The sequence below is a fragment of the Suricata suricatta genome, chromosome 15 (assembly GCF_006229205.1).
Source record: "Suricata suricatta isolate VVHF042 chromosome 15, meerkat_22Aug2017_6uvM2_HiC, whole genome shotgun sequence".
Taxonomy (NCBI): domain Eukaryota; kingdom Metazoa; phylum Chordata; class Mammalia; order Carnivora; family Herpestidae; genus Suricata; species Suricata suricatta.
In genome coordinates, this window is record NC_043714.1 from 42,681,380 (window position 1) to 42,700,312 (window position 18,933).

Here is an 18,933-nt window from a genome sequence, read left to right on the forward strand (position 1 = left end):
GGGGAAAAGGGGTGGTGGTGATGGTGCAGGGCACTTGTGGGGAAGAGCACTGGGTGTTGTATGGAAAACAACTTGACAATAAAATATTGAAAAAAAAATAGAAAAAAAATTAAATTTCATTTGTGCATTCTTTGCCAATTGAGAAATAAGATACATGAATCAGATAGGAGACCAATTATTAACTTAATGTGTGATAAAATTAATTAACATTTGATTTGGAGAGAATGGAAAACAACAGTAGGAAAAATAAACACACACACACAGTCTTGATGAAATCCAATTCTTCTACCTTCTCTGTGCCTGAATTGGACTGAAGAAAAACATAAAACCAGAAGCAGTTTGTGAGCAAGGGACACAATGGCTCCTTAATGTTATAAAGGAATAAAATGTGTTATTATTTCACACATTAGGCAGTTTCCTAAAGCACTCATAACCTCCTCTGCCATCCTTATTTTCAAATGATGTCATTCTTATTTACTGAGAAAGCTGAATTGAGTCAGTGCTGAAATGAGCTCTGTATTTTCAGTGTTCTACTTGGCTAGAGAATGGAAAGATCAGTGGTGGTAGGAGGTCTGAATGCTGGAAGCTAATTTGAATCAAAGGGTGCACAAAATTTGGATAGATGGAAAGAAAGTACATATGTACATAAACAAGGGCTTAATAAGTATTTTTATATGATATGATTGGACTTACCAGTAATTAGAGAACAGTAACAGAATCTACAGTAAACTGAAAAATAAGACAAATGTTACACTATTTCACTTCCAGTTACCACCATCCTGTTCTTTCTACTCTGTGGGCATATATTTTAGTTCTTTGTGTAATTTGAACCCCACATTGCATTGTTGTTACTCCTACTTTAAATGAGTGTTTTAAAAGAGATTTCAGCATACATATAAGCGATCCTCTTTGTTTACCAATGTATTTAGTCTTTCTCAAATTGAATTTCCATTTTGTACAATTTCCTTTCACTCTAAAGCACTTCTCTTATTTTCCAGTAGCTTAAGTCTCTGGGAGGCAAAGTGTTTTTGTTGTTTTGTTTTGCTGACACAGTTTTTAAAGCGTATTGTCAGCAGATCTATCAATCTAGGTTGTCTTTTCTTGTTTCAACGCTTTAAAGATGCCATTCTATTGTTACTGCATCGCCATTACTTTTGAGGAATTATCTGTATCATGATTCCCTTATGTATATTGTGGGGTTTTTTTCTAAGTGATTAAAAATGTTTTTCTCTGTTTGGTTTGCTGCAGTTTGTGATGCATCTAAATTTGTTTTTCTTTTTAATTATTCTTTTTGGGGTTTGCTTAGTTTTTTTTTAATCTGTAAGTTGATACTGTTTATCAGTTTTGAAAAAATTTTTTCAACAAATTTTTCACCTCCTTTTCCTAGTTCCTGTACACTCTCTACCTTTTCCACTATTATCCTTTACATGTTTATCAGAGTTGTTTTAAAGTCCTTGATAATTCCAATATTTATGGCACCTTTTGAACTTGCGTTAGAGACTATTTTCTTTTTTGACAATGAATTATTTCTTTTTCTTTTGCTGTGTTTCACAATTTTTAATGAATGTTAAATATTGTGTGTAAAAAGAATAATAATAGTACATATGATAGAAAAATCTTTATACCCATAAATGGACATGCCTCTTTTTTTTTTTTTTTTTGTCATGTAAGTGGTGTAGTTGAATTCAATTTAGTTTTGGCTTTCTTCTTTTAACCCTTCTTTTACTTTTATTTCTGAAGTCTAGTTGACATACCTTGTTATATTAGGTACAGGTGCACAACATAGTGATTTAATATTTGTATACATTATGCAATGCTTATTTAGTGTAGTTACCTTCTGTTACCATATAACATTACTAAGATAATACGAACTATATTCTTTACGCTGTATGTTCTTTGCTTTCTCTTCTGCAGTTGGGCTGGTTCTGTTCTTGATTTATTTGTATTAAATTCACCATAGGCTTCACAGTTCTTGAGAGCAGGATTGGAATCTTTATTTCTGTATTGTTTGTGATTTTTCTCCTAGTTCTCCTTGCCTGTGCTCAGACCTAACATGCCTTGTTCACTTGTCTGTGTCAAGGGATCTATCTTACTCCCTCTTTACTTCTTCCAGTCACAGATAGCCCTGGTTGGTGTTCACTGGAAAGTTCAGAATGACTGTGGAATTTCTGTCAGTCCCCCTCCTGCTCAGAAGTCATCAGGCTCCATGTGCCTGATGTTAGAGGCGTCTTCCTCATTTCTCCAGGCCAGTGCCCTGCTGTTGTCCGGAGTATATGGTGGAGGTGTGTTGAAAAGAAAAGCCAGATGGGTACCCTTCTCTTGTGTCTAGTATTCTCAGGGACTCTATATTGTCAAGCCAGTCCCCATACTTGTCTTTAAACATTTGTTAAAAGTGGTTTTGTTTTTTTCTTAACAACTTGTTTTTCTTCCTACTGCTATGCCAAGAATGAAACCCACTTTTCATTCCTTCCTCTGCCTATGAAGGGCCTTTCACTTTTATGATTTTTGTTCGTTAGGTTTCTTTGCAAATTCTGCTGTCTGATGAAGGTTGAAAAACTTTGATAGGTTGGTTACATGGCTTATTACTATTACGATAGGATAGAGTTCTCTTGGGGTTTTCCAAATCCTGTGGGAAGGCGTGGTAATTGTTAATTAAGTAACATGAACTACCATATGCACATACCTAAAAGTTTTAGGATTCAGTTATACTAAACTTGACAATTACCTTGGATAAAGTTGCCACTAGTTGGCAGCTCATCCCTGCTCTGTCATTTCTTACTCTCTGATTATCTTGCCTTTAATCTCCATCCGTATTTTTGATTCTTTCTTGTTTGCTTACTTAACAGGCCAAAATTCTTGAAATCATTCTTAAAAATAAGAGTAGCAAATAATTCCTTAAGAGCTACACAAATTTAAAAAGTCCTTACTTTACCATAGCTGCATGATAGAAAAATAGTGAGTTTTAGCCACTGAAATTTAGATGAAGAAGAATATGTCTATGTCTTCTTTCTCATTCATTGGTTTAAGATAAAATGCAGGATACTGGTCACCTTTTATAACTTGATATTTTACAGGATCATCTCATTGGTTGACATAGTTTCTGTATGTAACAAGAAGCATGAGTATTTAAATGCTGTGCACCTTTAGTTTCTCACTCTTATTTTCATTCTCGTTCTGCAGCTTAGGATGTTGAAAATGATGGTGGAGCCTTGGTTTAGCTAATTTGTGAAGCCGGAATGGAATGTGGATAAGTGACCCATTTTGGCAGCAAGCATAGAAATAAAGCACACTTTTTTCATTAGTTGTCTTCCAGGCTAAAATTAAACAGAGTAATATATTGCCAAATTTTAGTGATTTATGGGGGATCTGTTTTAAGTAAACTCAGTATCAGACGAGTTGTCTGTGCACTTATATGTCAGAACTTGAGTTTTAACTTTAAAGGGCTCTGTCTTGTAAATTGAGTTTAATATGAAAATACCCCTTTAAATTTAAAAGAACTTTATCTCTATAATTTCAACTAAATTGATGTTAAATTAATAGATTATTCTCTTTTATCGCCTATTTAACATTCCCACAGTTCCAGTTTATATGCTATTTAGTCATCTCAGATATAATGTGATCACATGACTTTTATGAATATTAGTTGAAGTATTTTTTAACTTCATTATAATAAAATAAAACTATCAGGATTAGTTTTCACATGAAAACATTTATTTGGTGGATTTGTTTTCCTCCTCCTCTCTCTAAAATCTTGATTAAAAGGAATGCTACTATCTTCGTTATAAAGTTTTAAAAAAATCTACTCAACACATTTACTTTTTGACACATCTGACAAGATTTTTAAATAATTTTACCAATATGGAGAATGTCTGTAATTTCTAAATTTACTTTTACCTTTTTTAGTTTGTATAGTATTAAATTTATAAACTGCTTGGTTTAAATAGGGCTTTTGGGTGTACTTTTCATAATAAAAAAAAAAAGGTTTGTGCCTTATACTTCAGATGCATAATATTAGGCAGAGAAAAATTATCCTGATATATTTCTTTCAAAATGTAATTAAAGCTTTTTTTCTTCCTTTTTATAAATAATACTTTCTACATACAAAAGAATGTTACTATATATGTATTTTGAAGTAAAATCATATAATGAATACCATTGATTTTGTGCTAAGAAGTTGATTATCAATGTATTTGTGTTAAAAAATTATTTTAAATGTGTATTTATTTTTGAAGGAGAGAGCAAGAGAGAGCGAGAGAGCGAGAGTGAGAGAGCACGAGCAGGTGCGCATGCCAGCAAGCCAGGAGGGGTCCAGAGAGGGAGATGAATCGAAAGCAGCCTCCAGGCTCTCAGCTGTCAGCACAGAGCCCCATGTGGGGATAAAACTCACAAACCCTGGGATGATGACCTGAGCTAAAACCGTATACTTAACCAACTGAGCCTCCCAGGAGCACCAGTTTATTTGTGTTTTTATTTCCCAAGTGATCATTCTTGTTGCTTGAAATATTATTTTAATCTTTTCCCTTCAGTGTTTGTTCCTTCTTTCTAATTTGCTTAATAAATCTGTTTTTTTTTTAGTTTTTATTTAATTTCCAGTTAACATACAGTGTAATATTAGTTTCAGGTGTACAATTTAGTGTTTCAGCACTTCCATAGAACACCTGGTGCTCTTGACAACAAGTGCACTCCTTAATCCCAATTACCTATTTCACCCATCCCCCACCCACCTCTCGTAACCATCAGTTTGTTGTCTATAGTTAGGAGTCTGTTTCTTGGTTTCTCTCTCTCTCCCTCCATCCCCTTTCCCTCCCTCTCCCTCCCTCCCTTTCCTTGTCTCTCTCCCTCTCTCTCTTCCCCTCCCTCCCTTTCTCTCTCTCTCCCTTTCTCTCTCTCTCTCTCTCTCCCATATGCTTGTTTGTTTTGCTTCTTGAATTCCTCATGTGAATGAAATCATATGGTATTTGTCTTTCTCTGATGTGTTTCCCTTAGCATAATGCTCTCTAGCTCCATCTGCATTGTGGCAAATTGCAAGATTTCATTCCTTTTATGGCTGAGTAATATTGCATTATATATGTATATACCAAATCTTCTTTATCCATTTATTGGTCCGTGGACACTTGGGCTGTTTCCATATTTTGGCTATTGTGGATAAACATCAAGGTGCATATATCCCTTCAAATTAGTATTTTTGTATTCTTAGGGTAAATACCTAGTGAATTGCTGGTTTATAGGTACTTCTAGTTTAAAAATTTTTTTTAATGTTCATTTAATTTTGAGACAGAGAGAGAGAGAGAGAACAAGTGAGCAGGGGAGAGGCAGAGAGAGAGAGAGAGGATAACAGAATCTGAAGCAGGCTCCAGGCTTCGAGCTGTCAACAGAGAGCCTGATGTGGGGCTGGAGCTCAGTGACTGCAAGATGACTTGAGCTGAAGTCAGTTAACCAACTGAGCCACCCAAGCACCCAGGGTACTTCTATTTTGAACTTTCTGAGGAACTTCCATACTGTTTTCCAGAGTGGCAGCAGCAGTTTACATTACCACCAATAGTGCAAGTGTTCCTCTTTCTCTACATCCTTGCCAACACCTGTTATTTCTGGTGTTGTTGATTTTAGTCATTCTGACAAGTGTGAGCTGATCTCTCATTGTAGTTTTAAATTATTCTGTTTTAATTATACATTTTCGTTTCTTGAGCTTCTTAGGTTTGAGGCTTAACTTTCAACAATTATGTAAAATTCTCAGCCATTATCTTTTTAACAATATTGCCTCTTAGCATTTTTCAGTATCTCCATCTGGAATCTGATTAGACATACGTTTAGTCTTAATCAGTCCTCATATCTCTTCACCTCATTTTAATAATCTTTCATTTGTCTCTTTCAGATGCATTCTAATAATTTCATGTGCTTCTTCCACTTCACTATTTTTCTCTTCAACTATGTCTAAATAGCTGTTGAACCTGCCCAGTGGGTTTTTTTTACATCAACAATTAAATATGTCACCTTATAATTTCCATCTTTTCTTTAAATATGTTCTTTCCTGATACTTTCTCATTCTTTGATACTCTGTATGATACCATACTTTTACATTTTAAACATTTTATACATGCTTTTGTTTCTATATTCTAGTATCTCTAGTGCTTAATAGTCTAAATTTGTTAATTGATTTTTCTGACTGTCTCACAGAGGGAACCATTCCCAGATCATAATTTGTGGCAGTTATATGACAGTCAATTGGAGACTTTTCAAACAGAATATTTTATTCTGTTTTTTGCTAAAGGCTAGAGGAACATTCCTCAACAAGAAAATCTAAGGCTCATCTACCTCTCTTTTCTCTTAACCCCCATTTGAGAATCCCAGTTATATCCTTCCTCATGGCAACTGTACTTTTTTTTAATGTTTTTTTTTTTTCAGGAGATAACACATCCCCAATCTTTTCAATAATTATTTTGGTGTTTCCATATTTTTTAAATAACATAACTTTCCTCGCTCTTGTTTATTTACTTAAGAGCATAATTTATTAATGCCTTACACTGGAAAATTATATTTGGCTTTCAACTCTCTTTTCATATCATACTCTCAATATGGTTATATCCTATTTGATTAATACATCTTTTTTTTTAGAATTTACATACTTCTGTCTATATAATTCATGGTACAATTATGTTATATATTATGATTAGTTATTATTTCTTTTATAGCATTTGTTTTTCCTGTATTTAATATTATGTTTTATTACTACATTTTCCATGTACCTGTCACTGCTTCACTGTTGTCGTTTTGGGCATTCCTGTCACTTTTCTCCTTTTTTCTTGATCCATGTGTTGGATTCTTTTGTCTCCTGGATCCCATATTCTTCTTTATTGTCGCAATTGCTTTTGTATGTGTGTGCGTGTGTGTTAACACATTTCTTTATTGTTAAGCATATATTATTTGTGGTGTCTTTAATATTTATGTGATTTTAATTATAAAACAAATTATAGTAAGCTTATGTGATAGGAAATAGTCCATAGTAATTGAAATTTAACTGTAATTTCATTTCTTTATTTGGAATTTAGAAAGGTCTTTTAACTTTTAAGATTGGATGAGATATTCTTAAATTGTTGAATTAAAAATTTTAAAACTCTCCATTTAAATGTATACAGTTAATTCCTTTAAAAGATTTTAATAAACAATTTTTAGACATTCTATTACAGGAGAAATACACATATTAAATTATATTTTCTATTTATGACTCCCCATTTGCAACCATCCTGTATTTAGTTTCTCCTGATCATTCCTTCCTGATGTGTGTGTGAGTGAATCATTGCTCGGTGGCACATGCGTTCATATACGGAAGTGGGTGGAATTGCTGTGGTCTCAGAAGGCTGCTTTGGAATCTACACTGATTCTGGGTTCCTGGGAGAAGGAGCCCTGGAAGGTGCAATAGGAGGACACCTGACCATTTTTGCTTGTTGGAAAATTCTCTGTAAACGTTTTATTTTTTTAATTTTTTTAACATTTGCGTTTTAATTTTTTTAACATTTATTTCTTGAGAGAGACGGAGCTTGAACAGGGGAGGGGTAGAGGAGGGGAAGACACAGAATCCAAAGCAGCTCCAGGCTCTGAGCTGTCAGCACAGAGCCCATTGCAGGACTCAAACCCACACACTGTGACATCATGGCCTAAGCTGCAGTCGGATGCTCAACCGACGGAGGCACTCAGACACCGCTGTTTAAATGTTTAAAAAGGGGAGACACTTCTATTGCTTGCTCTTCTCTCTCATTCTATCTCTCTGTCTGTGTGGTTCACTTTTCATAGGACTTGGTAATAATAGTTACTGTGTTGTTTACATAATCTGCAAAATTATAGAACAAGTTGCACCTGACTTGTCATGTATAATGTATTATGACTCTTTACCCATACCATGGGGCAGTTACTTTTCTAGATACTGGAGTGTAGTTGTGAGCAAAAGTGACAAATACCCCTTACCTGATATTCCATATATCTCAGTAGAGCTAATAATATTTCACAATAATAAATGAAAAACGTATTTATGGATCCACATAACCAGCACATAAATTAAGGATGGGATATTATGCTTTAGTTAAATCCTGTGTGAGGTTTTTTTTTTGGTTTTTTTTTTTTTTTTTTTTTTTTTATCAAAGAGGGACTAAAATACTTTGGTATTTTGGTAAAATACTTGACTAGGATGGAATTGAAACTTGTTACACTTCAGCTTTGTGTTTTATGGCAGAATGTTAGCCTGTGTTTCATCTAGGCAGATCTCTCTCTGGCTTCTGAATGTTTAACGCTGTAATTTGCAGTGATTTATTGAGTGGTTATAATAATCCTTCCTTTCACGTCATGAATTAAGTTTGTAGTATAAACAGAAAGGGAGATAATATTCTGTTCTCATGACCAATATAGAAATTGCTCTTTACCTAAAAGATAAAACTTTTTTCTTATTAAAGACAGATTCACTTTTAATGAATACAATTCATATTCCATAACAATCACTATTTTAAACTACATAATTTAGTGGTTTTTAGTATGTTTGAAAGGTTTTGCAACAATCACCATTTTCTAATTCTGGAACATTTTAATCTCTCCCCAAAGAACCACATATCTATTAGCAGTTATTTTCCATTCTTTCCTCCCCCAAGGCACTGGCATCTACTAATTACCTTTTTTCTCTATGGTTTTGCCTGTTTTAGCCATTTCATATAAGTGGAATCATACAGTATGTGGTTTTCTGCGACTGGCTTCTTTCACTTAGCATGTTTTCAAGGAAGTGGAGCATGAATCAGTACGTTATTCCTTGTTGTGCACAAATAATTTTCCATTATATGGCTATATGACAGTTTGTCCATTCAGCAATTCATGGACATTTGTGTCGTTCCCACTTTTTGTCTATTATGCATACTGTTTTGGAAAGTTGGGTACAAGTTTTAGAGTGGACATAAGATTTTAGTTCTCTTTCTACATACATAGGAATAAAATTGTTAGGTCACATTGTACCTGTATATTTTGCTTCTTGAGGAAATGCCAAAGTGATTTTGAATGTATTTGCACCATTTTATGTTCCAACCAGCAGTATATGCAGTCTTGAATTCCTCCACATCTTTGTATGCACCTGTTAATTTTGTTAGCTCTCCTACTTGGTGTGAAGTGATATAAATCTTATTATTTTTATGAGGAATTAAAACAATTTTCAAATCTTGATTTTTTTAGGTGCTGTACTTCTTTGTAGTATGCAAGGACTAGCAGTTAACATTGACCCAGTCTTATATACCTGGCTCATTCATCAGCCTCAGAAACGAACCAGTAGACATATGCAGCAGGTGAGAAACTTTTATATTTTTATTCTCTTACTGAATAAATAATTTTCTCAGTCATTTGTTACAGGTCTAAATTGTCTCTACTGATTTTTTTATGGAGGTACCAGAATTCCTCTGTCCTCCACTCTCCCCCTTTGAAGTAGTTCTCTTCCTTCACTTCTAGACTGGAAACTACAGCTCATTGTGGAGTTTTCTTGGTTATTGAGGTGGCTTTCTGTGCAATTGGGTATGGAGAGATACATTCGAGAGTCGTTCATTTAGTCCTATTTTACTGCCCTGTTTTCTCTCATGTTTGTTCCGAGTGTCTGATACATATGAACTCAGTAGTAAATGTTAGGTTTCATTTTCATTATCACTGTATTTCTTCTACATCTTTATGTTTATTCAACAAGCATTCATTGGGTGTCCAACCCTTGGATTGGGATGGTTGGTGCAAAAGAGTTGGGATATGTGCTTATTTAAAAGGGTATAAATGACAGAGTATAAATAGTTAATTGTATTTTCTGAAATGCTTAAATGTACTCTGTGTGTCATGATACTTAAATGTACTTTTAACAGATGGATTTTATTCCCATTTTAAAGATGACAAAATTGATGCTTATTGAGATTTATTTACCTATTGTCACACATAGTAAATGGCAGAACTAAATATTTTTTAAGGCCAAATTTATGCTATATCGCATTGCAGTTTTCCATTAGACTTAACTGTAGTTTTATCTTTGAACACTTCGTGAATTTGCCTGTTATCCTTGTGCAGGGGCCATTCGGTCTTCTCTGTATTGTTCCACTTTTAGTATATGTGCGCCAAAGTGAACACTGCACCGCATTTCTGAACTTAAAGCTAGTTGATGGAAAAATACACAATCGTATAATTATACAGTACAATAAAAAATTACCACGAATAGTACAATCCCTGGCTTAAGGAGCATCTTTTTTTTAAATGTTTCTTTATTTTTGAGGGAGAGAGCAAGAGCAAGCAGGGGAGGAGCAGAGAGAGAGAGAGAGAGAGAGAGAGAGAGAGAGAGAGAGAGAGAGAATATGAATCCCAAGCTAGCTCTGAGCTGTCAGCACAGAGCCTGATGCAGGTTTTTTTATGAGACAGAGAGAGAGCAAAAGTGGGGGAGGGTCAGAAAGAGGGAGACACAGAATCTGAAACAGGCTCCAGGCTCTGAGCTGTCAGCACAGAACCGATGCAGGGCTCCAACCCATGAAACGTGTGATCATGAAGACGGATGCTTAGCCGACTGAGCCACCCAGGTGCCCCCCAGGGAGCATATTTGAAAAGGGTTTCCTTGGAGTAGGTAGTTGGGTGGCTTATTGGGTTAAGCATCCAACTCTTGATTTCGTCTCCGGTTACTATCTCATGGTTCGTGAGTTTGAGCCCCACATCAGGCTCTGCACTGATAGCCTGGAGTTTGCTTATTAGGATTCCTTCTCTCCCTCTTTCTCTGTCCCTCCTCTGCTCGTACATGCACTCTCTCTTTCTCAAAAAATAAATAAACTAATAAAAATAATTAAGGGATTTTCTTCATCCTGTCTTAATTTCATTAGAAACTTATGGCTTCCATTCCCCAGTTTCATTCTTCTTTTTATCAAATAGTTACAGAATATGAGGCACTATGCTAGATTTTGGGGCTACAGAAATAAAATCTTTTTTTTTTTTTAGTATATCCCTCCCTCTAGAGGAATTTACTATATTTGAGAATACAAAGAAATGTAGTAATGCCATTTTTAGAAATTGATATGTGGGAGCTGTATAGGATTATGTGGTTGCAGGGGACGGAGGGGAAAAGACATGCAGTCTGACCGGCAGGTGAGGTTGTTCAAAGGAGAGATTGACAGTTGACCTGAGCATCACAGGAATTAGCTAGACAGGGAAGTTTGCTCTACACTGAACTATGTAACCAGAGGAGGAGAAAGCATTAACTTGATAGGAAACTGGGACCTTTAGTGTTTTCAGAGTAGAGCCAAGTAAAAGAGACTGGTAAGAATTGGAAGTCAGTTCATAAAAGATTTTTTTGTAATGCCAAGTGTTGGAGACTTTATCCTGAAGGGTAAAGAGGAGCTGTAGGAAACTGATACAAAGAGGCATCTGGTTGGCTCAGTCGGTTAAGCGTCTGACTCTTGATTTCGTCTCAGATTATGATCTCACAGTTCATGAGATTGAGCTTTACATCAGGCTCTGTGCTGACAACACAGGATTCTCTCTGCCCCTCCTCAGCTCATTCATTTATTTTTTTTTCTCTCTCTCAAAAATAAATAAATTAATAAAAATTTAAAAGAGTTTTGAATTTTAAAAAGTTTACTGTATAACAGAATGAAATAAACTAAAGAGGAAGAGGGAATACAGAAGTAATAAAAATTACTACACAGTTTTCACATATCAGACACTCAGAACAAGCATCTAGGCACTCTGAGGGAAAATAGGACTATCTAAGCTACTCTCTCTAATGTATCTGCTTTAGCAGCAATTACATAGAAATTCACCTCAATAGTCAATGAAACTAATGTCAGAGAGCATTTGAGAAGTATTTTAATTGTAAGTTCTTTTTATTGTGATATAGTCGACATATTAGTTTTCAGGTGTACAATTGACATATTAGTTTTCAGGTGTACAACATAATTTCACAGTATATACATATTATCAAATCATTATCACGACAGTACATTTGGATATCGTCCATCACTACACACAGTTTCAAAATTTTTTTTGTTATGAGAACTTTCAAGATCTACTCTTCTAGCAACTTTAAAATATATAATATGGTACTATTAACTGCAGTCACATTGTAGTGCATTACATCTCATGGCCTACTTTTTCATAAGTGGAAGTTTGTACCGTTTGATCGCTGTCACTCAATCATCCCCACTGCCCCCATGAGTTGTCTTTTTTTTTTCACTTAGCCTAATTGCCTTATTAGGTCCATCCATGATGTCACAAATGACAAGACTTTCTTCCTTCCATTTTTATGGCTGAATAATATCCCATTATAAATTCTTCATGGTTTTTTTTATATATATATGATAATTAGGTTCAGTTCACTAGAGCTGTACCTGAAGGTCAGGTAATATTCTCGCAGCTGAAGTAGATTAAAAATTCAGTTGATTGATACCAAGCACTTTTATTTTTTTAATTCTTTTTTTTACGTTTATTTTTGAGAGAGAGACACACACACACAGAATGTCAGCAGGAGAAAGGTGGAAAGAGGCAGAGACGCAGAATCTGAAGCAGGCTCCAGGCTCTGAGCTGTCAGCATAGAGCCTGATGCAGGGCTCAAACTCACAAACCCTCTCAGATCATGACCTGAGCCAAAGTCAGATGCTTAACAGTCTGAGCCACCCGGGCACTCCAGATATAAGCACCTTAAGATTTTAATATAGTTTTATTTTTATTCTATTGTTTTAAAACAATTTGAAATTAAATGTAAATATATATTTAAAACTATTTTTTTGAAAGTTCAAAAATAATAGTTTTATTTAAAAGAAAAACTAATAAAAACTCATAATCCCACTCATTCAGAATTACAAATAATATTGGGATAAATATCTTTATAGCTAAATCTTTGAGTTTTTCTTTAAGTATTCACTTATATTTTTGGAAAGTAATTAGTGGGTAAAGGCAGATATTTCAGCATATTTTGAAACCTTTTTTATATTGCCTCATAGCTTTCAGAATTAACAGTTTACAGTTTCACCAGCATCCCATGGTATTACTATTTTACTACAGTGTATCATGCATCTCTCAAAAAGATAGTTTTTAAGGTATCGTTAATCTACTATTTTAGTCTCACATTTTTTAACATAGGAAATTGAAAGAATAGTATAATTGACCCCTGTACCTTATCACCAGGCTTAAGAATTACCCACTGATGACTACTCATCTTCACTTTTAAAACTCTGTTGGGTGAAAAAAAATGTAGTGATGAAAATAGAGAAATGGATAAACTCATAGCATAGTGTTGTGAGTAAAATTGGTAAATTTGGCAGTATCCAGTAAAATTGAAAATGAACATGGCTTATAACCCCCACACTGCACTTTTTGATAAAACTGTGCTCTTAACAAAGGACCCTAGGATCCTGAAGAGCTGTGTATAAGTCTGTTCTTGCAGTATTCATTGCAGTAGTAAAAGACTGGAGACAACCTGAATGACTGTCTCTGAAGTAGATAAAGAAGACATAACATATTCACATGATATGACAATTTATTATTAAAAATTATACAATAGGGTCTTTGTATGTCTCAAAATTGTATTTAATGCAAAAACCAATTTTCAAAGGAAATATACAATATGAGAGCATAAATGTATATTTCTCCAAAACTACCCAAATAAATAAATAAATTGTATCTATGCATGTGTGTAAATATGTTTCAAGGTTTATATCATGATCATAATAATGGTTGATTCTGGAAGGAATGGGCAGTTGGTTCGCAGTAAAGGGGGGATTTTAGCTTTATCTGCAATGTTTTGTGGTCTCTAAAAAGAAATAAAGGAAATATGATAAAAATGTTAATAGCTAGTAATTATTGTATATAATGGGAATGTGTATGTCATTTTATTCTTTATAACATCCTTGGGTGTTTTACATTTATTAAATTAATAGGGAGAATTTTATAGGAAAACCAGCAGATTTTAGGTATTTTGGGATCATGGAATATTGACGCTGCAAGGGTAGGATAGATCTGTGGCTAAGATACAACTAATACTTGAGAAAATATCCAGTACGAGAAGGTAGAAGAATATTCATAGAACAATGGGAGTTTTCTAAAAATAAATAATTATTTTGATATTTTGAAATATTTGAAATATCAAAATACTGTATACTCCAGTATCTCTTCTTGCCTGATGTATAGTGCCTACATTAGCAATCATTCAGATAATCCTTATGGAGGGCCTTTTTGGATATCATTGTAGATATTTGGAATACAGTCCCAAAGAGGACATATCAGAATCTTGCTGTCTTGTTAGGAAGGATTTTTCATAGAGCTGTTAATGTCTCTTTGCCTATGTGAAAATGACCCAGTTTAAGACACCCAAAAGGTTGATTTTTTTGTTTGTTTGTTGTTGGATATTACCAATATTATGGCTTTCATGAATCTCATCTTTCAGCCATTTTAGCTTGAAATAAATATCACACTATGCATAACATAACTTTTCTGTAATATGTTAATTTGAGTCTGAACATGGTTGCAATTTTTTGGAATACTCAGTCATATTCTAGGTTTATAAATGATGGCCAAGAAGGTTCAAGGGGTTATGGAATCACAAAATACTACAAAGTAAAAGGAGCCCCACTCCCATATTTTATAGTTGAGTCATTTTAAATGCATCAAAACTTAACAGTATGTTGAACTATTCTCACCTTGGTCTTAAGATAGTATTTCCTATTTAGATTTGTATAAATATTATCAGTTTTACTAAATATAATACAATGTACTAAATACAATGTACAGTAATGTTTCCTACAATATATTTAATCTTTCCATTTTCTCATTTTCAGCTTTCTTGTCCTTCTACTCAGCTTAAGTGGCAACCTTTAAAATAATTTGCTTTGAGCACTGGGTGTTGTATGGAAACCAATTTGACAATAAGTTGCTTTAAAAAATAATTTGCCTTTTCCCTCTATTTCATAACTTGATCGATTATATTACATAGTTAGACTCTGTACCCATGTTCTGATTAGAATGTTTACTCACATTTGAAGTAATATTAAATAAGCGGTATAGTTGGGTGAGACTTAAAGTTGGATGTTTTGACGGTGTGGCTGTTGGGCTGTTGCTGCAGCCTGGCCAGCCCTCCGAGTTACTGGCCGACGCAGCTGTATTACAGTCATCATCTGTTGTCTCCCAAGCTGCAATTTCCTCCTCAATTTGTGGCTGAAACCCAACATTTGATGATTGTTTTCCACCCAGTTCAACATTGATCTTTGATCCTGCAGCAAACTTAAAAAATACCTTTTTTTTCCATTTTTGCCAGAAATCTGACAAAATCATATTGGGCGTCATGAGCAGTAACATCAGACTTTATTTCACTGAATAAAGATGAAACAGCTGCTTTATTGTCCAATTCAGCACTCATGCACTCAATATAGGATCATAATGTTTTCCAGCTTTCTCTAGCTATAGATACTTTTCTATGTTTTCTAAATATGCTGTGGAATATCACTTTGTTAGACAAAATGTAGTTATTTTCAGCAATTCTTTATTCAGTTGAACTGTAACATATACTTAATCACTTTATAGATGGCCCTAAAACTATAAGGGTAACTTTTTATTTTCTAATAATTATAATTCTCAAAGTTCATTATAGTTTTGATTTGTCTTTGCCTTATTATCTTTATGCCTTTTACCAAAATTTATTTTAAATTCCATTTATTTCCAAAGTATCTTATTTTTTCACACAGAATTGTAATTTCACTTTGAAAATAAGTGTCCCTTTGTGAATTTGTACGTATACGTGAGACAGATACAAAGAGAGAGGGAAGAACTGAGGGAGGGACACATTGATTGATTTAGAATAACAAAGTTTCAACACCATTTATGAAGGACTTTCCTCGATGTTGCCATGTTTAACCTTCACTGCTTAAGAAATAGTAAATCAGTGTGTGTTTTGTTTTGATTTTTGCCTCTGTGCAGCAACCTGTGGTGGCTGTTCCTCTTGTTATGCCAATTAGCAGAAGGAAAGAGGATGAGGTGTCTGTTGGAAGTGCACCCCTGGCAAAGCAACAGTCATACCAGGCATCTGAATATGCCAGCAGCCCTGTGAAAACAAAAACAATAACAGGTATGTTTCAAAAATTTTAAAGTCTGTGGTTTTACCCTGTCTCTAAGCTAATAAGATACCAAATTATCTGGGCCACAAGTTCATGAATGCTAGCCAAAGACATGAGACTCCTAGAATGGAGAGAAAAGATTTTATTATTGTAACAGCATTAGCAGTAACTAGAGCATTAACATTTTCTTGTGTCCCTGCGTTAGACCTAATTCCCACAGGGTGGCCCCAAGTAAGTCAGATGACACCTAAACACAATGGATTTGTTACAGAAGTGAAACCCCCCAGTTGAGGGAACCCGAACTTTTTATAATGGGGAGAAAACATGCCTGCCATTTTCTGTAGAGGGAGACACACTATTTGTACCTTCCAAGGCTGTAAGCAGACTTGCCCTTTGCTCAAAAGGTTGTATGCTGTGCACATATCCTTGAAAGCACAATTGGGAACAAAGGCACTCACTGCTTCTACTTTCAAGATATTCAGAAACACTAGAGACCTATAGAGAATGGTCTCCTGATAGTATGTTCTTTCTTAAAGTGAATTCTTGCAAAACACAATGTTTCTTAATTTTCTCCCTCTCTCCTCTCTCATTTTCTCAGCTAGATCATCTATGCAAATACAGAGCTTAAATATTCTTCCATAAGACGATTTTAAATTTCCATTTGTAATAAAATACTTTATCATTGCATTTATGATTTACATTAAATTACGTGGAAACTATGATCATGGGTTGTTTATGATTTGCTTATCTTCCATCCTGAATGCCCACCATTTTTACTTCTCTGGAAACCCTGGTGGTGGTGCTGTATAGAGAATGCTGTGTGCTAAACATTTTCTTTGCTCATAATTAAGTTTCAAAAGTTTCTGTACTATTTTTAATTAAAGTACACTGTTCCTGTTTGATTTTTAATTTAAAAAATATTTTATGAGGGGTGGCTGGGTGGTTTGGTTGGTTAAGTGTCTGATTCTTGAGATCAGTCTCAAGTCTCATGATTCATGAGATCGAGCCCTGTGTTGGGCTCTTTGCTGATAGCATGGAGCCTCTGGGATTCTCTCTCTTCCTCTCTCTCTCTCTCTCTCTGCCTATCCTCCACTTAAAAAAGGTTTTATCATCCTTTGTATCTACTTCTAAATGAAGTTACCACTGTTTCACTCATTATTTACATTGCATCATAACTGTAATGAATTTAGTAAATGAATTCATAGCCTTATACACATCTTTTTTTCTCTTACCATCTTAACCTTTAAATTGTATAGTTGAGTTACTGTTAAGTATATTTACATCATTATGAAATGCTAATTTTAATTTTTTAACTGGATTTAAAAAAATGTTAGAATTAATTTATGCCTGAATTCTTGTTAAAATGAGTTTTTATTTTTATAGTTTCATCCTAAGTTACTCTTGGTCTTAAGTTCATTCCCAACAATTACATGGTATTTTTGGCACCTGAAGGCTGACTGAGCTTGGTGATATTGCACTGGGCTTGATTTTGCCTTGTGACTGCTCAGCAGGAAGCAGACATCTTCCTCTTCCAATCTCAGTTAACCAGCATTAAATAGCTGGCTACAGGGAGAACATATGTTTGATGGTTGGAAACGTGTTGACATTAGAACAATACTATTTCAGTGCTACAGGCCCATAGGGCAGCCAAGCCAGAATGAAAGTGTGTCTCACATGAAGACACTATATTATCATAAAAATCTAAATAATCTTTTAGAGAATCTATTTTTGAAAACTAGGAACCCCCTAAAAGCAATGACATCTGTTTACCCTATGTTTTGGGAATGCTGTGAAAATTAATTTGGAACTGTTGATGAAACTGTCTGTAATGGAGATGAAAAACTGAAAAAGCAGGATGCTCCATAAATGATAACTTTTTAAAAAAATACTAGCTATTTTTATCTTACATGTTTATATGTTACTTCTTTAGTTCAAAGCACGATAAGTACACATTTAAAATAATAGGTCTTTTTATTTTAATATAACACAATTTATTTTTTTAACATATGCAGTTATTTTCCATCATTTACAATACAGTAGTTACAATGACACTCCAAACAGAAAAGCAAAGTAAAAAATCAAAACCCCAACTTCTGTTTCATGTAATTAGACTTATATAGAAATTAGAAGATTAAGTAACAACTAGTTAATCCCCTAATTCCACAGCTATCTGAAGTGGCAATCGTTATATAGCAGTTTATCTATGATACATTCAAGATATATGATACAACTTATTATTTGCCATAAGCTGAAACACAGCCTGCTTAACACCTTTCCTTAAATGCCACCTCTACACTACAATATACTTGAGGTTCATGCAAAAAAGTAGCTACCTTATATATAGGAAATGGATGATTAAATCTTTGGTGTTGTAAAAGCAATTTCATTTAAACATAACCACCACCACCACCAAAAAAAGAAGAGAAAAAAAAAAGTAAAGAAAATAATAAGGGAAAAACCCAAGACACACTTCCAAGGGGAAAAAAAAAACAGCATGTAATTTCTGTCCCTGACGGAATGTATTAAATAAGCAAACACCACCAAAAAGCAAAACAAGTACTACAGTGTAAACATATTAAAAAAAAGAAAACCCTCTCACATGCATAAATGAAAGGTTGCACACAAAGAACTCACATCTTTTCAAGCTTCAATAGTAAATATTCTACTATGTATTAAATACTGCATGGTTTGGCCAAGCTAAGATGAAACCACATCATGAATCAATAAGCATTTTGCATTTTCTTTCATTATATACTCAAAGTCATGCCTACTGCACCTCTAAACATTTCATTAAATCCAATTATACAGCAAACACTCCCAAAATAAACTTAGATTGTATTGCAGTTTCACTTAA

General features: G+C 34.3%; 1 protein-coding gene and 1 non-coding gene across 10 annotated transcripts in view; one reads left to right on the top strand and one right to left on the bottom strand.

Annotated features, from left to right (window-relative positions):
- VPS13B (vacuolar protein sorting 13 homolog B) overlaps nucleotides 1–18,933 on the top strand; it is a 740,094-nt gene that overhangs the window by 292,024 nt on the left and 429,137 nt on the right. For 8 of the 9 annotated variants that reach the window (XM_029923832.1, XM_029923833.1, XM_029923834.1 and 5 more), the window contains 2 exons: nucleotides 9,202–9,311; nucleotides 15,943–16,090. In XM_029923832.1, coding sequence (XP_029779692.1) covers nucleotides 9,202–9,311; nucleotides 15,943–16,090 — 258 coding nt within the window. Of the gene's footprint in view, nucleotides 1–9,201; nucleotides 9,312–15,942; nucleotides 16,091–16,677; nucleotides 16,775–18,933 lie in introns of those variants that run through there. The other variant, XM_029923840.1, reaches the window with a different exon arrangement.
- Nucleotides 10,021–10,123, bottom strand: LOC115279547. Its single transcript, XR_003903506.1, has one exon. It is a non-coding gene; the product is annotated as a U6 spliceosomal RNA (small nuclear RNA).